This window comes from Panthera onca, chromosome C1 (genome assembly GCF_046562875.1).
Source record: "Panthera onca isolate mPanOnc1 chromosome C1, mPanOnc1 haplotype 2, whole genome shotgun sequence".
Taxonomy (NCBI): domain Eukaryota; kingdom Metazoa; phylum Chordata; class Mammalia; order Carnivora; family Felidae; genus Panthera; species Panthera onca.
In genome coordinates this window covers 197083403-197104456 of record NC_138346.1, presented here as the reverse complement: position 1 = coordinate 197104456, position 21054 = coordinate 197083403, and the positions used below count along the sequence as shown (strand labels likewise).

Below are 21054 nucleotides of genomic sequence, written 5' to 3'. Positions count from 1 at the left end.
AGCAACTGGAGTGGTCCCAACACCTTGGTCCTGCACTGACAGCCCCTGTCAGTCTCCCCCTAGAACTCTTCGAAGGGCTCACATGCCCAGACTCGTTAGAGGTTTGGTCCTGAGTTATGCTCCGGAGAATGTGGCCATGGAAGCCGCAGGGCCCCGCGCTGGGATCTGCGCCCCCTCAGGCCGGGAGACCCGTCAGAGGTCCCACCCACGTCCCTGCCTGCCGGTCCCGGTCAGCCTGGGGGGTCTGGCCCGCCGCGGAGTCCCTCTGGTCAAGACTGGTAAGATGCGTCCCTCAACTCCCCCTCCCCCCCCCCCCCCCCTTCGCAGCCAGTCACACACGAAGCCCCCACAGACAAACTCACCCTTGGTCTCTCCTGCCCCCAGCCTGGACCCATTACAAAGTTCCGATTAGGGTGGTCCTGCGACCTTGAAGGGCACCTCCATCCCCACCTGAAAGCTGGAGAGTCTGAGGCTCAGAGACATTGGCATAACCTGTCTGACCTGTCAGATGCTCTCCCCCCACCTCTGCTCCCCCATATTAGGGAGCCTCCCGGAGCAGGCAGAGGAACCCCAGGAATTTAACAAACACTGCAGTGGAGGGGTGGGACATCAGCAAGGCTCCTGGGACAGCCCCTTGAGGACAGCCCCAAGACTGCCCAGCCTGGCCCCCTACCCAGCCTGAGAGTGAGGGAGCCTGGAGAGAGAGGCGGGGTGCAGGGGGTGGAGACCCTCCAGCTCTAGTCCCCTGCCACTTCCCCTTCCCCTGGTATGGACAGGTCTGTGGGAACCCCCGAATGTGTGTGTCCGGTTGCCTGCCCTCAGCCCCCAGGAGGAAAGGGATGGGGGCTGGAGGAAGCAAAGTGTTGCAAAAGCAAGGCTGTGCCCTGGACAGCTCAGCACGTCCCTCCCTCCCTCCTACTGGTATGGCCTCCTGGGAGGCCTGAGGCTGTGAGGTGTGGAGACACCGCAGGGCCTGAGAAATCAGGAACTCCCCACAGATCTGACCACAAAGGGGCGGAGGAGGGCTGAGGTGACATGACACTCAGCACTCACTCCCGTAGACGCCCCCCCGCCCCCCCCCCCCACTCTGAGGCCACAGAATACTCTCAACTGCTTCAACACCCCTCCTCATTTTCCAGACTGGGACACCCAGGTTCAGAAAGAGAAAGTGATGCGCCCAAGGACACACAGCAGATACCGGTAACTGAGGGTGAGAAAGGATTTGGAAAGACCCACTAAAATGAGGTGGGGGCTGTAAGGAAACCCCTGGAGAAGTCGTCCATTAAGATCTGGGACTGCCTGGCCGAAGTGGGAGGTCAGAAGGAACCAGCCTGGGGCTGGGAGGGGCATCCTGCCCCGCTGAAGTTCACTGACAGAACAGTGCCTTCTCCACCCACTGCCACTAAGGAATGGACTCCGTGACCTGCATCTCTGTCTCGACCACAATAGGGAACCCACAATGCTGCCAGGCGCTGCCCGCACCGGCTGGCAGGGCTCAGATGGAGGGTGTGCGAGTCCTGGAGGGGTTGGGGTCAGGGGTGAAGAGCAGATCCCAAAGCTCCCGATTTCCGGGCGCGCTGTGCTGAGGGGCTGAGAGGCAAACCCAGGAGGAGAGAGCAAAGGGCTCTCTGAATGAAGGACCCTGAGTTCCCAGAGCCCCAGAGGGAGCCAGGCCCACAGGGAGCTCTGCCTCTCCTCCAAGACATTGCTGGAGTCTGAGGAAGGGTCGTCTGGGAGCCCAATCCCTCAGTAAATCCAGGTCCCCGCAGGGTCTGGCTTCTGGAAGAGGGAAGAAGCTGAGGATGCTGTGGGAGTGAGCGGGGGGCGGTGCACGGAGCCCCCACGGCCTCCTCCGTCCACACTGTGGCTCCTTCCTCCCCAGCTGCTGCCAGCCCAGACAATGCGCCCATTGTTCTGTGTCTCCAGGGGCCTGTGTGCAACTGTGTGTGTCTGTTTCTCTCTGTGTGTGACTGTGTATTGCTCTGTATCTGTGTGTGAGAGACTTTGTGACTGTGTGTGAGTGTGTGTGTGTGTGTGTGTGTGACCAGGTGTGCACGTTTGTGGTTGTGTGAGCCTGCATCTTTGTTGGGCCATGGGTATTTAGAGGGAGAGAGAGACTTGGTGACTCTTGGCGACTCTGAGACTTTCTGGGTGTGTGCCTGTCTGTCCTTCAGATTGCGCGTTGGTGACTGAGTCTGACTGAGATTGGGTGTACAACTATGAGGGTGTGCGGCCGTGTGAGAGAATGTGAGTGTGGATGAAAAAGTAGCTGTTGGCGTTTCTGTGCCTGTCCCCGTGGGTGGCTGTGTGTGCCTCAGTTTGATCGCTGAGGCCGTGGTGGTCAGAGCCTTCGAGGTATGGGCTTTTGCCAGCACAGAGGCAGGGAAAGGAGCAGTGGGAAGGACAGGGGGACTCTGGGATGGATGGGGGAAAGGCAGCTGTAGAACCCCATATGTGAAAACACATCCCTCATCCGTCCCAGCTGTCCAGTGAGGCCTCAGCCCCCTGCCCTGGCCTGAGATGCTCCTAGCTTCCCTGGATGGAAGGGAATGAGTTTCCTTGGCAGGGAGCCTGGGACCTCAGGAGAGCCACAGGGTGGGGCTGAAAGGTGGGAGGAGGGCAGAAGAGAACATGGCCCTATAAAGGAGGATTGGGTACACTTGAGGTCTCCGCGGGGACCCTGTGCTGGGGATCCGGTGAGATGCCAGGTGAGGGGTGAGTGGGCAATAGCTAGTCAGAGGTGGGGGATGGGCCTTCCTAGCATGGGCGGGGGGAGGGGGGGCAGCACTTGCACAGGCCTGGAGAGGGGAAGAGACATCAGAGAACGGCTACGTCCCAGTGGAGACCTCATCAACGGTGACTTGATACGGCCCGGTTCCCAGCGCCAGTCACCCCGTCTCCTTCTGGGGGGCGTCAGCTGGACCCACAGACCGTAGTTTTGCCCCGGGTCAGCCTCCTCCTGCTCTGGAACCTCCTTAGGCCTCAGTTTGCCAGTCTGTACAGTGACCGGTTGGACTCCATGATTCATACTCACAAACACTAGAGTTCCTCCACCAGCTGTGAGTCACGCAGAGCCCTTGCCCTCAGGGGTTTCCCATCCAGGGGAAGAGGCAGGCAGTGCCTTAAAGGGAGAAAAAGAGCCAGACCGGGGTCAGCTAAGGAGGCTGGAGGCTTCACGAAGGAGGGGCATGTGCACGGGCCAGGGATGGAGGTCGAGTTTGGAACAGAACAAAATGGGAACAGCAAACGGTTTGTGTGAAGGTGTGGATGGAGCCACAGGCCTAGTCTGGAGCAAGGTTTGGAGACAGGATCCCTAGGACTCAGGGGCTGGCCGGCTGCAGGGCTGGGGTAGGGAGAAGGGAGGGATAATGTCGCCTGCATTTCTGATGTGGGTGACAGCTGGCAAAGTGGATCTGTTGACTGAGACAGGAAAACGGAGGGAAAGAGAACTTGGGCTGGGGGGGGGGGGGGGGCTTGCTGAATTGAGCTTTGTTGAGTCTCAGGTGCCCAGGGAACATTCAGGGGCACATCCAGGAGGCAGCACATAGACATGCTATCGGATCATGTTTCCTGAGCCAAAGGCCGGGGCCCAAAGTCTGGCTAGTGACCTTACAGGGACAACGGACAGAGAAGGTTTTAAGTCAGAACTGACCCCAGGAAATCTGGGCTTCTGGAGGCTGTGAGATGAAGGTAAACAGAGCCAAGCAGTGCATGAGATCACCCAGGAAGTGCCCAGGCAGCGAGGAGCACTGTCGTTGGAGGGGCCCTGGGAAGGAGACTGGGAAGGAGCCAACAGAGAGGGAGAGGAAACACCCCCGAGGACAGAATCCTGGAGATCCTTGAAAAGGCAGGAATGACCACCACCAATAATATTCATAGCTGCTAGCATTGCTTACACCCCTGTTGTACGCCAAGCCCTGTGCCAACTGCTTTCCATACCTTAGCTCACGACCTGGTGAGATGTGTACCCTCATTGTTCCTGTTTACAGAGGAGGAAACCCAGGGAGGCGGGGTGTTTATGAGAGCAGCAGAGGAGGAGGTCAGAACCAGCAGAAAGTGGCTCTCAGGATCTCAGAGGAGCATGGCAGTGCTAGGTTCAGCCAGAGGCATTCATAAAAGCTTCTGATGCTTCGGGTTTGTGAGGCACAATTAGGATGTCAGCAGGGAGAGGCAAGGCAGCCACAGGCTCAGCACCCCAGGGACTCGACTCCCCAGCATCCTGGGTACCCTGGGATCTGGTTCGGTTGTCAGCGGGACCCAGGTCTGCAGCCTCCCTGCCAATCACGAGCCTTGAACCTGAGTCTGGATACTGAGGCACCTCAGGGGCGCTTCCCTAGGACCCACCATCCCACCAGTCACCAAATCACAGGGACCTGGATTCCAAAGATTCCCTTTCAACATTTTAGGCCGCTCAGCCCTTTTATTTCTTCCTCCCCCTCCCTCTTGCCTTGGTCTCTGTGAACGTGCGTGCGCGTGTGCGAGCGCGCACACGCGTGCATGTGTGTGCATGCGTGCGTGCGTGTGTGGGACTGGGGTGGGGTGGTTGTGTAACACGGCCAGGGCCCAGTCACTATCAGAGCTGTCTCTCCGGGGCTCAATTTCCCCAATAGCCATGCTCACCTGCCTATCTCCCCCAGGCTTGATGAGGTCACCAGAAATTTAACCCGGTTGCTGTGAACCGCCCTAGCCTCTCCCTTCCCCCTTCCCTCCCCTCTTCCCAACTTTCAGTTTCTTTTCAGATCCTGGGTGCCACTGGGGAAGAGGCAGCCAAACCAGTGGAGTGCGGGTTGCTTACAACTTTCCAATCAAAATTCCCCACTCAGGGGAAGTCCCTTTCAAAGGGAAACTGAAAGCCTGTCCTAGTCCAGTCCCCAGTGCCACCCCTTCCTCTCCGCACTGCTCAGACCCCTCACTTCTCCCATCCAACCTCTTCCTCCAAATGATCTGGACCCACCCTGCAGCTTTGTGACCCCAGACGAGTCCCTCCCCTCACCGGGCCTCCCAGTGCACACTCTGTAAAATGAGGACCCTGGGTGTCACTTCAGGCTGTGGCCAGGGTTCAGCGAGGTGTTTTTGTGTTGAGGCAGTTGTAGTGATGAAGCGTCGCGTCCTTGCGGTGTGGCTGCAGGCCCTCTCTGAGCCTCAGTGTCCTCGTCTGTAAAGCGGGGATGATAATAGCCATGTCTTGGGGTTCCTGTGAGGTAAATGAGCTACGGCCACCAAGTGAGGCCCTTAAAACCGAGCACCTGGGGTGCAGAGCACAGGGGGAGCATCCGGCAATATTCGTAGGTGCAGTTGAGTGAAATCCTGGCCGAGGGCGTGGCACAAACTTGGCATTCACCAGTGTGCCCATTCCCTGGGCCTGGGGAGAGGAGGCAGGAGTCCAAGAGCTCCCTGAGATGACCTTGTGTCCCCTCCACCAACCTTCTTCTGGGACAGGTGGTAGAGAGCTGTTCTAAGGATGCTGACTTATGCAGAGGGAAATTTATTTGGCTCGATCACTTCCTTACATGGCAATGGAGTCTCCCCAGAACCCAGAGGATTCTCTCCCTCTCCTCTTGCACCTCAGAAGTATCCCAGTGGGACCTCCTCTTAGTGACTTTTCCCAGAAAGACATGCTAGAAAGCCCCCCTCCAATACACACTTCATCTGTCAGTCCCCTCCTAGTCCCTTCGCAAATTCTCCTTCCTTCCGGTCTGCCCAGGGAGGTCTGATATCCTGGTGAGCCTCCCCGAGTGCTCCAGGTCATGCCTCAGAGAGATCAAGCTCCCGGCCTCATTTCCCACACCCCGCCCCCCACACACACACCCCCCGCCGAACTTTTTCTCTGGCTCACTGAACTTCAACTCTACTGGCTTTTCAGCTCCTCAGAGTATCAAGCTTCTCTCCCCTCAGGGCCTTTGAACATGCTGTTCCCTCAGCCTAGAATGCCTCTCTCCACTTCTCTACTTCCTGAATTTTTACTCTTCTCTTAAAGCCCAGAAACCCAGATCAAACCACTCCTGAGGACTTCCACGTTCCGCAGGAGGAAGAGAGGGCTCTCCCCACCACATACCCTATGGAATGGAGCCCCTCTGGGCTGAGGGTCCCCCTACTCTGTTGCCCAAGCCAGGAACCCAGCCTCCCACCTCAGGCTCATCATCCGCTCTCCACCCCCATAGCTATGGTCCTTCTCACCTGTGCCTGGGCCTACAGCATTTCATCAGCTCCTTGTTTGTGTCTCTGTCCCAAGTCCAGCCTCTCTGGCTGTTCTCTTCTGTCTCCGGGTCACTTTCCAATAGAGGCTGCTCAGTAAATATTTATTGGTTGATGGAGTAGATGTGTGAAGGAAGGCACGAAGGAGTGAAAGAAATGTCAAATCAAGTATGTCCCTTTGGCTTTAAACCCTTTCCGTGGCTTCCTACTGCCCTCGGGATGTCTACACCTTATACGTAAGGTCTTCGCTATCTGATGCCCATGGTGCACTCTGGACTTTCCTCCGAGCCATAACCCTGCTCTCCTTCCTGCCTTTACGCAGGCAGTCGCTCTGCTTGGATGGTCCTCCCTGCCGTGCAGCAGGGAAGCACTGGGTGGTTGCAGTCACCCAGGCAAGAGCCAGTGGGGGCCTGGGCAGTGTCAGCCAACACCAGCATTTCCGGAGCTGGGCCCGTTCTCAGTGCTGGGGCTTACGAGTGTAGCCTTGGAGTTAATGTTTGAGATGCCCATTAGAGTCCCCATGGAGACATCAGGCTGGCAGTTAACGGGTCCATGAGCCTACACTTAAGAATTTGGGGGTGTCCCAAATTTGAAGGCACACGATTCACCAGAGAGGAGTGGCTCAAGAAGACAACTCCAGGGACTCACCATTTAGACTCTGGGAGGGGAGCTGGCAGGGACATTCGGCTGATGGTCAGTGAGAAAGGAAGAGGTCCAGGAGCAGGGGTGTTCTGAACGCTGAGGGAAGCAATGGTTTCCAAAAGCAGTGAGCGACCCACCATGTCAAATACTGCTAGAGGGTGGAGGAAGATAGAGGGAGAGAGGTATGGGTGGCGTTCAGGGGGCAAAAGGGGCGGGACTTAAGGAAGGACTAAGACTTGAGAGAGTGAGCCCCTGAGGAGGAAGGACGGAGCATGGCCAAATGCTGAAGGTCCAGCTTGGACAAATGACGGGAAGGAGGTGCCAAGCGGTCCATGGAAGCTTAGAGGAGGAGCAGTGGGTACGCTTGGGAACAGAGAGGTCAGTTTGGGACAGGTTGAGGCGAGGTGACTTTGGGATGTCATTAGGATCCATGGGTCTAGACAGAAATGTGTGTGTGGGGGTGGGGTGGGGTGGGTGGGTGAGAGAGAGAGAGAGAGAGAGAAAGAGAAAGAGAGAGAGAGAGAAAGTCTATATGCTGATGACTGAAATCTCTGTCTCTAGCCTAGATCTCTCCAGAACTCCAGCTACCCTTGGAGATCAACCTGGATGACCCACAAGGACATACAAAACAGGAAAACAGACTCTGGTAGTGTAGATGGGACAGAGTTGTTGGTGAGAAAACCAGGAAGAGACTGATCCAGATGAAAGTGATAGTGGCCGGAACTAGGTGAGGCCAGAGGGCAGGAGGAGAAGACAATATCCAGAGACAGTCAGGGAGTAGGGAGCACTAGAGACCGGGACTGGGTCCCATGTGGAGGGAGAGGGGCTGGAGGAGGAAGGGAGATGGTTCTAGGAGCCTGCTCCTTTGGGGAGCTAGAGTGGGGCTGCCCTGTAGTTACCTGTTTACATGACTGAGGCCCCCACCAAGGGCATGGGATGGGCCATATGTGGGTCTCATGGGGTGGGGAAGGGAGCTGGTGTTGACCATGAGTGGATGAGTTAGGATAGCAGCCCAAAGACTCCCTCCTCCAGCCATCAGCACCCTCTGAGGCCGGGCAGGATCCACTCTTGGCCTCAGTCTCAGGTAGGAGCCAGGAGAGTGTGTGAGGGGGAGCACAGGGAAAGGTGCCCTGAGGCCTTGGACCTAGTTGAGAGTCAGAGACTACTCATTCACCAGCATGGACCCTGAGACTCAGGGAAGGGGGTCTAGACCTGGAGATGCCATGAGGCGACCGTGTCCCTCCTTTGCTTTAAACCTGTCCTTGGCTCTCAACCTCCTCCTGGAGAATGTCCAACCCCTTGTCTTGGCGTTCAAGGTCTTTGAAGCTCCAGGCCCAGTTAGCCTCATTTTAGGCTGAGCCCACTGGCTGCCAGTCTCACAGTTCCCTCAGCGGGATGACCATTTCAGCCTGTATATGAAGGAAACTTCCTCCGTGCTGCCCACTCTGCCTGGACTGCTGTTCCCTGTGTGTGCCTACCCAGTGCCTGCCTACCTGTTAAGATTTAGCTCGAGGAAGCCGTCCTGAAGTCTTTCCCGATCCATCGGAGGACTCACTGTGCCCCAGACAAACTAATGTCACCCTCCTGCGGCACTTTACTGAGCTGGCGTATGTGTCTGTCTTTCTCTAGCTATGGCACTGTGAGAGTCTGGACAGCAGGAGCCAGGTCTGGTTCATCTAGTCTGTGCCACGGAGGGGGACCTGGGGGCAGGGGAAGGGTCAGGAGTGACCGCAGATGCCCTCCCAGCCCTGTGGGTTCAGTCTAATTCAGTGTGTGTGGGTGGGGAGAACTGAAATGATCATGCCCAAAGTAGAGAGAGCCAGAGAGAGGTGAAAACTGCTTTATTTGGGCAGTGAGGGGCAGAAACATGGAGATCCCAGGGGAGAAGGCAAACGTAGAGAATCTTCACGCACAGAGAGGGACATGGGACTGTGCATTGTTCCCAGGACATCTTCCTGCTCATCGTGGCTCGGCACCAGTCAGCCTTGGGACAATCATGTGATGAACCTGAAGCCTGTCTCCCGAGATCCCTGGAAAACAGACATCTGTGACACTCCTCTGGAGCCCCGGGGTGCAGGGTGTGTACCTGGGCACTCCACACTGCCTGGTGTCACACGCAGCTCTGCCACCAACACTCTGGGTGTCCTTGGGCAAGTCACGTGACGGCTCTGAGCCTCAGTCTCCTCCTCTGAGGATAATGGAAATAATAATGGTATCCGCCTTGTAGGTTTGTGAAAAGTCTTAAAAAAGAAAACTCACGCCAAGTTTCAGCATAGTACCTGGCAGAGAATAAATGAGCAATATGGATTTGTTGTTACGATTATTACTATTCTGACAAGAGATCTGGGTTCTGGTCCCAGTTCTGCCCCGTTTTCCTCTCTGGGCCTGCTGGAATTTCTGTCTGTAAAATGGGGTGTTGAAGGACTCAGTGAGAAAAATGGCTGTGGCAGAGGCTTCTGAGATGAGTTATCACTCGGCCCCTCTGCGGTTCGCCTCCCCGGGGCTGCAGGAGGGTATTATTCCCACCGTGTTAGGTCTTTACTGGGTTCTCTGTCCAGGCAGGACTCCTCTGCCTGCAAGGCAGAATGAGAGGAAGGGCCGGGGCTCCCTTGGCAGGACTGTGGTTAGATAGCATGAGGGACTTCCTGCCGGGTTACAGGATGCTACTCTGGGAAGGAGCCAGAGGCTGTGGGACTCAGGCGGCCACGGGGAGGGCCTGCTTCCAGGGGGAATGGCCAGGCCAGGCTAGTTAGGTCAGAGTCCAGGGGGTGAATCAGATCGGCAGTGACCTCGCTTCCAGAGACCCTGGAGGGCCGCTGTTTAAACCTGCCCTTCGATTCCCAAGATCACGGAGACAGCAAAGAGAAACAGAGACACAGCAAACAGGGAGACTCCAGGGCAGACAGCCAGAGGCAAGGGGCCACCCACTGAACGTAGGCTGTTCCCTCTGCTCAGAACACTCTTCCCAGGGTCTGGAGTGGCTGACCCTCATCCTTCACACCTTGACTGAGAGTTACCTTCTCAGACCAACCCATGCATTCATTCAACATTTACCGAGCCCTCCAAAAAACAAACAAAACAAAAATAAAAACAAAAAACCATTTACTGAGCCTCAATTATGAGTCAGGCACTGTTCTAGATAAGACAAAGTCCCTGCTCATTCCATATAAAGCAGCTGGCCCAGCTTGTTCTTCTCAAGCACAGCACACTGTTTATCTCTGACTTCTTTTTATTGTCGGTCTCTCTAACCAGAATGTAAGCCCCATGAGGGCAGGGACTTCAGTAGTTCGTTTTGCCAGTGTGAACCCGATGACTCGGAATATAAACCTGGCACAAACTAAAATAGGCCCTTGATAAGTATTTGTTGAATAAATGAATGGACATAGAGATCAGAGATGGATACCCAGAGAAACGGAGCCACGCTCAGCGGTGGACACAGATATTCAGAGATACGCATCATAGGATGACTGCCAGGATGGTGCCTTCAAGGCAACCAGAGCTTTCCTTTCTCTTAGGTTGCTAGGCAGGAGACTTGTTTGGAATGCTGTTTTACCTTTATTATTATTACTATTGTTTTAAAGTAGTCTCTATGCCTAACGTGGGACTCCAATTCATGAGCTTGAGATCAAGAGTTGCATACTCTGCTGACTGAGCCAGTCAGGTGCCCCTCTGTGTATTTTACCCTTTTTTAAATTAATTTATTTTGAGGGGTGCCTGGGTGGCTCAGTTGGTTAAGTGCCCGACTCCAACTCCGGCTCAGGTCATAAACCCGCTGTTCTGAGTTCGAGCCCCACATCGGGCTAGCTGCAGTCAGCACAGAGCCTGCTTTGGATCCTCTGTGGTGCCTCTCTCTCTGTCCCTCCCTTGCTCATGCTCCCTCTCTCTCAAAAACAAATAAACATTAAAAAAATTGAGTTTATTTATTTTGAGAGAGAGCAAGTGAGCAGGTGAAGGGCAGAGAGAGAGAGAGAGAGAGAGGGAGGGAGAGAGAAACTCCAACTGGCTCCACGCTGTCAGTGCAGAGACGGACACAGGGTTCGATCTCACTGAACATAGAGATCATGACTGGAGCAGAAATCAAGAGACCCACGCGCAACCGACAGAGCCACGCAAGCGCCCCTGCCTATTTTACATTTTTAGGTGCCTTTTGATGAACAGAAATTTTAATAGTCAAATCCATCAACCTTTTAGATTCTGTATATATATATATTTTTTTTTTACATAAATACATACACACACACACACATATATATATATATATATATATATATATATATATATGTATATTTAAGTAACCTCTATACCCATTGTGGGGCTGGAACTCACAACCCAGAGATCAAGAGTCACACGCTCCAGTGACTGAGCCAGCCAGGGGCCCCAGATCCGTCAATCTTTTAAAAAAACTGTTTGTGGTAGAGAAAGGAACGGATGGGTAACCCCGCAGAGTCCCACAGCCGCCCTAGGGGCCCTTCGCATCGTGGCTCAACCCTCCAGGTCCTGGAGCCTGGGAGGGAACGGCTGCTGAGGACCCACTAGGTGCTCACACCTTGCTCTTCCCCCACCTCACCGCTAGGCCCCGCCTCTGCAACCGCTTTCCCCAGGGGTCCCGCCCCTATCGGCCGCGCCCTCTCTTGGCCCCTCCCCTCACCGGTTCTCACGGGCGCAGGGGAACTAGATGTCTCTTCCTCTTGCCCAGAAATTGATAGTTAATATTCTGCCATCGGTGCTTCCATCTGGAGGGAGGGAAAATTGGACAGACAGGATAGGGGCAAGGCTCCGCCTCCCTCCGGGTCTACGCCCATTCCGCATAGCCCCGCCCCTTCCCTCGGCTCTCAGCAGCCTCAGGCCCCGCCCTTCCTACTCAGTGCCGCCCCCTCCTCCCGCTCCCAGGCACCCTCAAACCCAGTCTATCCAACCCCTGACAGGCCCTGGGCTCTGGGGATGCGCTCTTTCGCTCAGGCCCCACCTCCCACCCGCGCCCCGCCCCCGCCCCACCCCTCCAGGGCCTCGGCCCCGCCCCGCGCGCTCACGTGAGGCGCGGGCGCGCGCTGTAGCAGCTGGGCCAGCGCGCCGAGGGTACGTCTGCCAGGCCGGTGGCCCCCGGCAGCAGCAGCAGGTTCCGCGCTGGCCAGCGCCAGGCGGCGCCCGGCGGGCGGCGACGCTGCGGGCTCAGCCAGTAGTCGCCCAGGCTGCGGCGGGAGGCAGGCGCCGGCAAGGCCGGGCCCCGGCAGCCCCAGAAACACAACTCCTGGTCCAGGCGGTACGGGGGCGTGGCCCGGGGCCGTCTGCGGGGGGAAACGGGGCAGCAGTCACCCCAGAGCACGACGGGCGAGGAGAAGGGAGCCGCCTCGGATCAGACGCGGCGGGGCGGGGGTCAGAGTCACTCTTGGTCGACACTTTAGAGGGACGGGGAGGGACATTGGAGGGGTTGCATCGGGGCACTCAGGCCTGGACGCCTCCTCCCCCGGCTGCGGGACCAGACCCCTTTATCCCGCCAGCGCCCTCCCCGGGGCCCCCTCACCGGGACAGAAGAAAATTCACTACGAAGTGGGCAGTCTCGGTGAATAGCATGGCGTCCAGCCCGCCTGGCCCTGCTTCGGCCTCTTAAATACCTGCCGGGGGTGGAGGGGGAGGCCTGAAAGCCCATAGTCCCCCCGGGACGGCTGTTTTTAGCAGGAGGCGTCAGCTGGCAGAGCAGGGTGGGGGCAGCACCAGCCCCCTCGGGCGGGTGGGGTCTGATCTATGGTCTGACTTCACCAGCTGCTTTGGTGGGAGGGGGCCAGGCACCAGATACCCAGGATCTCCCGAGACGCTCCTCCCCACCCCATCCCCCTCAGGACCGAGGACAGAAGGGCAGAGGCAGCAAGAGGGGGCGGATGGCAGTAAGGTCAGCTGCCAGTTAAACTGTGCCCATGCCACCCAGGCAGACCCCTGGTGGCATGCTCAGGCAGAACCCGCACCTCAAAACGTGGCCCTGCTCCCAGGCTTGAGTCCTCTACCTCTGCCTCCCATGACCCTTATGAGAGCCTTTTCCCTTGCTCCAGGGCACTTTCAAATGTCAGAGGCAGAAGGCTCCTCAAGCAACACTAGTTCAGGGTTCTTATCTGGAGACATTCTATGAGTGAACTTCTGGGGATCCAGGACCCCCTAAACTGTCTCAAAGTTCCAAATACACATATATTTCTGGGAAGAATTTAGAGAGGATCTGTGACAGCATCTCCCCCCCTCCCCCACGCCTCCCCCCAAAAAGTTAAAAGCCCTCGATCTGGTCTAACACACTCTTTTGGGAGGGGAAACTGAGGTTCAGAGAGTGGCAGAAAAAAAGCCAAAAGAAAAACCCAGGCCTCATACTACTCTGCCTGCCCCTCCAAAGGGTGAGGCAGCTCCTCTGTGCCCTTGTTCTGGTCAGAGCATGGGGTTCAGGGCTCAGAGCTCAGGGCTCAGAGCCCAGGCTGGGCCCTGCTCCCCGACCCCCTGGGGATCCTGAGGAACGTGCTGGCCCAGCTCCCTTTCCCACACTGCCAGTTTGGGCTATTTCCCCCCCAGTGACTCACACTGGCTGCTGGAGAGAGTGGGCAGCTGTTCCGAGCCCCCAGGGCCCAGTACAGGCCCTGACTTGCCCCCCAACTGTGCAGCCATACTTGGGGATTTTTCCTCCCTTAGGGAATCTTCCCTGCCTTTATCCCTTCCTCTTTTCTCCATCTCCAACCTCTCCCTCCCTGATGGCTCCTTCCCAGCAGCAAACAAACAGGCTCTAGTCTTTCCTATCTTTGAAAAAGAAGAAAGCCCTCCTTCAACCCCATGTCCTTCTCCAGCTCCCCTTCACAGCCAACATTCTTGAAAGAGTTGTGTACACACGCTGTTTCCACTTCCTCACTCAGCCTCTGCAATCTGGCTTCCTCCCCCACCATTCCACAGGAACGCTCGCTCGTCAAGGTCACCACTGACCTTCTTGTTGCTAAATTCGAGGGATGCTCGTGAGTCTTTATCTGACTTGACCCTTTAGCTGTGGCTGACTTCAATACAAATACTCCCTCCTACTTGAAATACTTTCGTGTTCTTGTTTTTCTGGACACTGTGCACTCTTGATTTTCTTGCCGTCTTACTGGTTGCTGCCACATGGCAAATTTCTCATCCTTTGCTTACTGCCTAATCAGGTCCCAAGGGGATCCCATTGGTTCCCGTGCCTTGGGTGTCCACCCATGTCAGAGACTCACTTCTCTCTTTCAGCTCTGATCTGTCTTCTCTGCCCTACACCTGTCTCCTGGACATCCCTTCCCCCACCCCCCTCACCCTCCCCCCAGGTGCCCCACCTCACAGGAAACATGCCCCATACCTGCCTTCCCTCCTATGTTCCTTAGCTTGGTCATTTTCTTGGTCGCCAGGACCAAAAATCTGGGTTTTTTTTCTAGGCTCTTCTCTCTTTCATATTTAAGCAGCTATGAAATCCTGTCCTCTCCAGAACATTTTATTTTATGTTCAAGCTTATGTATTTATTTCGAGAAAGGAGAGAATCTTGAGCAGGCTGTCAGTGCGGACCCTGATGGGCTCGAACTCACAAATTGTGAGATCATGACCTGAGCTGAAGTCAAGAGTCAGATGCCTAATGACTGAGCCACCCAGGGGCCCTCGCATTTAAAAAATCCCATTGCTTCTATTTCCATCGCTAATGAATGCCTGGTCCAACACCGTTGCCTTTCACCTGGGAGGACACGGCAGCCTCCTGACTGGTCTCCCTGTTGCTACTCTCTATCCCTTTATGTGGCCTGTTCCCCACAAAGCAGCCAGCGTTGTATTTCCAAAACATGAGTACGTCCCTCTGGACAGTGTCTTCAGCACCAAGCTCATCCTTGGCATGCACCAATCACAGTGCCGGGGACATTTCCCACCTCCATGTCCTTGCCTGGGTAACTGCTGCTCATCTGAGATTCACTGGGGGAACCATTCTGGGTCTCCTAGCTGGTTCTGTTCCTTCTCCACACAGCACTGGGGCCTCTCCCCTATGGACTTACCGAGCATTCACTAGCTCGTCTAATCTGCAGACATCCTACAAACTCCTGAGCCTGGCCATTCTAGGCCCCTGGGACGTCAGGATGAACACGACACAGCCCCTGCCCTCAGTGAGTCCACAGTGCGATGGGGGAAAACAGACATTCGTCAGGCATCAAGGAACAGATAAGCAGGCGCTATGAGAGGGGAAGGACAGGTGGTCAGAGGAGGCTTCCTTGAGAAGTGACAATTGGTGGATGTCTGAAGGGTAAGTGGGGTTGGGAGGGAGGCTATTCCAGGCAGAAGGAACCGCGTGCTGAAAGGTGGGAAGAGCGTTATGTGAATTGCTGAGGCGTGTCTAGTGCTTTCCATGTGCTTTTCTCTCGAAGACCAGATCGAGGCCCAAGAGGTAGAAGGCTGCTGAGAAGGCCTCGGAGGAGGCAGAGGGGAGGAGAAAGGGGAAGTTGGGTCAGAGCCCGGATGTGATGGGGTTTCAGGAAAGTGGCATCTGGGGTTTCCTCAGAGTCTGGAAATTCCACTGTCTCTGCTCCACCTTGAGACCCCCCAATTCTGAGATGCTCGGACGCAGGGGCCCAGTCCTTGGAAATCCTCTCTAGGCTCTCTAGGGGCTGTGCTTCTATATCTGAAGTGCCACACCCATTAATGGGTACCTGAGACTCAACAGCCCCCAATGTCAGGGTGCACCAACCACGAGCTGGCCGAATGCCCATTACCTGTGTGATCCCATGCAGTCCTCACAGTAACCCTTGGAGGCACATAACTCCTTCATCCCCCTTGTACAATGAGACTTCCAGAGCTTAAGGAACTTGCTCAAATTCCCACAGCTAACACGAGGCAGAATGAGGATTTGAACCAAAGTTTGACTGACATCAGACACTGCTTTTAACTCTGTGCTATATTAAGCCTGTCGACCCCCTGGTTGATCGGCTCAGTAAGGGGAGGAGGCTTTGTGGGGTATTTGCTTGTGGTTGGGGTGGCTGCCCCCCTCCCCCCCATATCAAGCAACGGGAAATGGTAGTACTGACGTCAATTGTTGCCATGACGATACAGCAACCTTTTCCCTGCCATCTCCATGGTAACCTGGGGGTCCATCTGTACTTCGCCCCCTCCTTCTAAAAGGGGTTCCTTTAGGGAGGGGCTAGCTAATAGGGCGCCTGAGAGGCGAGTCAGGGGAAGCAGTGATTCGAGCATGCCCCTTTCCCCAGATGCCTCCCTATTCCTTGGGCCCAGAGAATAAAGTTGGAATCTGGGGGTCCTGCTTTGGGGTCTAGGGACGGCTTTACCCTCGAGGGTGAAGGAGGCAGCTCTCCCTTTTCCACCTGGGGATTCCCCTGGAAATGTCCCCCGACCAAGTTCCTAAGTTCATGAGCGGAACTGCTGGGAAGTTGGCAGAGGAAAGCGAAAAGGGATTCCCCAGTCCTCTCCAAGGCTGGACATGGCCCAGCCCCTGGGGACATGACTGGCTTGGCTCTCTGCTGCCCCTTGGAGCCAGAGGTAGGGGCAGCAGCAGCAGCAGCAGCAGCCTCTCTTGCTCAAGTGCTACCTGTGCCAGAGATTCCTGCCTGGTGCTGTACATGCATGAAACCTTCCAGCAGGTGTCATTAACCCCATTTTACAGATTTGGAAATGGAGACTCTGACGGGCTAAGTAACTAGCCTAAGTTTGCACAGCTAGTAAATGGCAGAGTCAAGACTCAACTCTAAGACTACAATTTAGGCCAGTGGCTTTTCTGGAGGCTGCAGGGCGGGGGGCGAGGCGGGGAGGTCAGGGAGGAAGAAACAGAGAACAGGATGGAAAAGGAGAAGAGAAATAGGAGAGGGAAGTGACTCAGGATGGAACCTGTCATGCTCCCTTGTCAGCTACAGAAAAAAAGCTCAAATTCAAGGCCTCCTTGATCCAGCTTGTCTTCTGTTAACTCGTCACTGGATCCCCTGAATTCTGAGCTCTGCAAGGGCCAGGAATCTGTCAGAATCAAGCCTGGTTCTCAGCACCTGGTGTAGCCCAGAGAGGTAGGTGTTGGTAGAAGCTGACTGAACTGACTTCCTGGAACTCACCCTCTGCTTTCCTGCCTCCAGGCCTTTGCCGGAGAAGTTCCCTCCATCTAGTGGAGCTAACCAGCCCCAGGGTCTGGCCCATCTGCAAGGTCTGTGTTTGAAATCTTTGCATCACTCATATATGTGGGGTGGCTGGCAGCAAATCTTTTTTAAAGGAAAGGAGGATCGAGAAGACGGGAGAAAGGAAAATAGGAAGGATTTAGCGTCTTGGGGCTGGCAAAGTCCATAGAGATCCGTTGGTGCCTTTTTGGTAAAATTAAAGTTTATTTATTTATTTAAATAATCTCTACACTCAGCGTGGGGCTTGAACTTACAACCCCAAGATCAAGAGTGACCGAGCCAGCCAGGCACTCCCCACCCGCTTTTTTTTTTTTTTTTTTTTAAGCCAGTGAAGAAGGGACTTGCCTGAGTGAGGCTTTCCACCTGCTAGGCTATGTGAGTTCCAAAAGGGCCAGTATCTGTGTCCTTCAAGTTCACTCTGAATCCCCAGTGCCCTGCACAGGCCTGGCTGGTAGATTTGTATTGGCCGAGTGAGGGGCAGGGCCTGAGCTAGAACCCGGTGGCCTGACTCCTGGTCACACTGTCCAAGGCTCCTCAATGCCACAGAACGGAGTTGTCACCCTGGCTCCCGCAACTCTCTATCTCTTCTTTTCAGGCTTCTTTTCCTCCAGGTATACCTGATCTTTGCATAAGCTCTCTCTGCTCCTGGAATTTTTCTCCATCTCTGCCCATTATTTTCTGGTGATGCTCTCAGTCACCTGGCCATGCTTCTAACTCCAGGGTAGGCTCACGGCTGGCCCAGCTCATCAGTTATAATCTCCCATTTCCCTGATAATGGTAACTGGCCGAAGGAGTGTGCATGTGACTTAAGAAGGGCCAATCACTGCCCTTCCCAAGGTCAGGTAAACTGAGACTGGGAGAAAGCACTCTCCCTTCCAATTGCAGATTTCCAAACAGCAGCAGCCATGTTTCCTGCCCAGAGGAGATAATCAGGGATTAGAGAGGAACAAAAGGGGGCAGTCCTAGTGGGCCCAGCCAACATCCTGGTTCCTACAGTTCTTCCTTTAAGCTTAGGGATGTGGAAAGCTTATATCCTTCCCCAGCCACTTGAAACAATCCATTCCTTTTTGGCATAAGTTAACTTTAGTTGCCTGCAAAGGAGAGACCTTATCAATACAGAGGCCAATAATTTTTTTTCTCTCTAAACTTACAGTGGCCTCCTAAGGAGGAGGGGTACTGTTTCCAGGGAAGAAGGCCCTTTTTCTGCAGAGCAGCAGCCCAGGTTGTTAGGCTGAGTAGGGCCTGCCTGGAGTTTGTTGGGGATGGAAACAGCTGCATTACTCCACTTAATAGAGAGTATTGAGAGCCCTGGGGGCTCTCTAGGAATTAAGGGTGGAGGAGGAGAGGAATAAAGGGGAGAGTGAAACCAGCACTGTGGCCTGAAGCCAGGGATTCTCCTGGTGGGTGAAAGAGAAAGAGAGGCATGGAAGGGCTTTTAAGAACTAGGGTGTTTGAAGGACCAGGCAGTGGATGGTCAAGTCTAAAGTCCTCACTTCGAAGTAGACCCTTTCTTGGCAAACATTCTCTCCTCTTTATTACTATTATTTTTTCTAATGTATATCTTTTTTAGGGGCACCTGGGTGGCTCAGTCCGTTAAGCATCCGACTTTGGCTCAGGTCATGATCTCATCATGGTTCGTGGGTTCGAACTCCGCATCGGGTTCTGTGCTGGTTGGTGCAGAGCCTGTTTGGGATTCTCTCTCTCCCGCTCTCTCTCTGTTCCATCTGTGCTCTCTCTCTCCCTCTCAAAATAAATTAAATTTCAAAAAATAATAATGTATTTAATTTTTTTTTTAAGTTTTAATTTAAAGTCCAGTTAGTTAACCTACAGTGTACTTAGTTTCAGGTGTGCAATATACTGACATCCTGTTCTCTTGTAATAAGTCTCCTACATTTGGGACTGCCTGGGAGAGAAATTGTGTGGAGATCGACAATGGTGGTCCTTTTGGGTGACTGTGGAATTCTGAAGTGCTCTTGGGAGGACTGGGACTTCTTTCCCATGTGGAGTAGGGGTGTTAAGTCATTTGTACTTTGATTTCAAGGGGCAGGAGACTGAACCTGACTTTTGGGTTACGTATATTTTTTCCAATATTAAAATAATCCAGGCTCATTAAAACAAAATTGGAAAGTGGAAAATACTTGTTCAGTTCAATGTCACACTTCCAGGCAGCCTTGGGTCATGGACCCCCTCTTCCCCCTACCCTCCCCATGGATGTAAATTTTAGAGTATTAAGTCAGAGGATACTGAGGAGTGTGCTAGCCTATCCACCTATCATCTGGGGGAACCCTGGGAAAGTCTCTCAAGGCTCAGTTCCCCCACCTATAAAATAGAAATGAGAAATCAAAATCTTTCTTTAAAAAAAAAAAATTGCTGTGGTTCCTAGAGTTCTTCTTTTTTAAATGTTTATTTTTGAGAGACACACAGAGCACAAGCAGGGGAGGGGCAGAGAGAGAGAGAGAAGGAGACACAGAATCCGAAGCAGGCTCCAAGCTGTCAGGACAGCCTGATGTGAGTCTAGAACCCGCAAGCTATGGGATCGTGACCTGAGCCAAAGTCCGATGCTCAACGGACTGAGCCACCCAGGCTCCCAGAAATCAAAGTCTTTCAAACGATTTCTTTCCCTATCTTTTTCTGGTCCCACCTCTCCTAGGAGAAATCAAAGCTCTAGATGGCCTAGGAGGCCCCTAATCCCTCCAACAAAGCCAGAGGTGCCCAGGGTCACAGAACAGCAGGTAGCAAAATCTAATTCCATCTTGGGAGAATTAAATGGGCCTAGTGTGGGCTGCCATTCTCTTTATTCTAAGTTGTCTGTCCAACCTCTCCAATCCAGAGCTTCTCGGGACCCCCAGAACGCAGCACAGCTATGCCAATTTCAATGGAGAACCAAGGAGAGGGATGAGAAGGACGACGGCAGGGGGTAAGGTTGCCCTGGAAGGGGTCAGGACCAGTAAGAAATGGGGGAAAGGCTTGGCGCGGACTGGGAGGGCGGACCTCTACGGCTAGGTCAAAGGGAGGAGACAGCCGAAAGGAAGGTGCTATTGGATGGGGCAGAGCAATTTGCGGGCCGATCGACGGGATAGACATACACGGCCAGCCTGGAGTGGAAAGAACAGTTTATGCTGTGCTTTATTAAAATGTGCATCATTCTTTTATTTTAAAATGTGCATCATTGTCTCGTGCTCGGCGCGCGCGACCTCAGCGTGGTGGCCCGCGGCGGGCCTCGTCCCGCCCGGCTCCCGGGGAGCCGCCGTGCGCAGGCGCCCTCAGGTGGCGCGGGCCCGGGGGCTCCCGCCCATGGCCAGGTAGACGTCGATGGGCACGTGCAACAGTGTCAGGCAGTGGCAGCCCGGGCAGCGTCGAAGCGGCCTGGGGAAAGCGGGACCCGGCCGATGCTGCTGGCAACGCGCCCAGGGAGTGCACCCGGGCCCTGCCGAAGGGGTTCTGGCGAGGCTGCGGGGCCCTGACGCGGGGGCGGGGACCTGGGGAGGGAAAGTGGATTCGGGCCGCCGGGAGCTTCGCGCGGCGGAGGGGGTCGCGGGAGGGCGCCGGTCTCACCTGACCGGGTTGTGCTCCGTGGCTACCGGCTCCGGGCTGTCCTGGGACTCGGGGGCGGCGGCAAGGCCAGGGGAGTCTCCGGCCTCAATGGGGAATCTCCGACCCTGCGAGGGCTCCTGGGCACTCATGTCCAGGCCCCGGGGCGCTCTGCGCGGGCAGTGGCGGTCAGGCCGCTCCCGGGCCGCCGGGCGCCCCCTGCCCGCGCCCGCCCCCTGGGCCGTTGCTCACCTGCCGGAGGCCGAGGCCGGTCCCAGGCTGGAAGCAGCTGCCCGACCCCTGGCCGCGGGAGGACGCTCCGGTCCAGGCGGAGCCCGGCAGGTGTCTGCGGCGCGCCACGGCCCGGGCGTCGAGGGGGCGGGCTGCATTGTGATCCGGGCCGCGGCGCGCTGACCTCACAGAGCCCGTTCCTCCCGTCGGGAACCTCCAGCCGTCCTGGGCTGCCCGGCACTCCGCGCCGCAGCGAGCCCGGGCTGGAGGGCCTTTGCCATGGCGCCTCGGCACTGGGTCGGGCAGGTTCCCCGCAGTCCGATCCGGGCGC

The 21054-nt window shown here is 55.4% G+C and overlaps 2 protein-coding genes and 2 long non-coding RNA genes across 6 annotated transcripts; 1 reads left to right on the top strand and 3 right to left on the bottom strand.

Annotated features, from left to right (window-relative positions):
* Positions 1–272: 272 nt before the first annotated feature.
* Positions 273–6290, bottom strand: LOC145715680 (uncharacterized). Its single transcript, XR_014138117.1, has 3 exons — positions 6178–6290; positions 3035–3121; positions 273–457 (listed from the first exon to the last, which is right to left on the bottom strand). It is a non-coding gene; the product is annotated as an uncharacterized LOC145715680 (long non-coding RNA).
* Positions 6291–8663: 2373 nt separating this feature from the next.
* LOC144617277 (uncharacterized) lies at positions 8664–13854 on the bottom strand. 2 transcript variants are annotated; one of them, XR_013557661.1, is made up of 4 exons: positions 13786–13854; positions 11868–12122; positions 11486–11570; positions 8664–8867 (listed from the first exon to the last, which is right to left on the bottom strand). XR_013557661.1 is itself a non-coding variant. In XM_078452119.1 (4 exons), exons 1-3 carry the CDS (start codon positions 12406–12408, stop codon positions 11492–11494), a joined length of 384 nt encoding a protein of 127 aa, XP_078308245.1. In that variant the 5' UTR covers positions 12409–12645; the 3' UTR covers positions 8664–8867; positions 11486–11491. The 2 variants fall into 2 exon arrangements, 1 of the variants encoding a protein (XP_078308245.1); XM_078452119.1 differs by lacking the exon at positions 13786–13854 and adding an exon at positions 12359–12645.
* A 272-nt stretch (positions 13855–14126) lies between these two features.
* On the top strand, positions 14127–20053 carry LOC132672089 (uncharacterized). The gene is made up of 3 exons (XR_009607357.3): positions 14127–15094; positions 16923–16990; positions 19792–20053. It is a non-coding gene; the product is annotated as an uncharacterized LOC132672089 (long non-coding RNA).
* A 9-nt stretch (positions 20054–20062) lies between these two features.
* Positions 20063–20970, bottom strand: FAM229A (family with sequence similarity 229 member A). 2 transcript variants are annotated; one of them, XM_060623771.2, is made up of 3 exons: positions 20745–20970; positions 20517–20663; positions 20063–20440 (listed from the first exon to the last, which is right to left on the bottom strand). In XM_060623771.2, exons 1-3 carry the CDS (start codon positions 20879–20881, stop codon positions 20293–20295), a joined length of 432 nt encoding a protein of 143 aa, XP_060479754.1. In that variant the 5' UTR covers positions 20882–20970; the 3' UTR covers positions 20063–20292. The 2 variants fall into 2 exon arrangements, with proteins under 2 accessions (XP_060479754.1, XP_060479755.1); XM_060623772.2 differs by having other exon boundaries at positions 20063–20327.
* Positions 20971–21054: the final 84 nt, after the last annotated feature.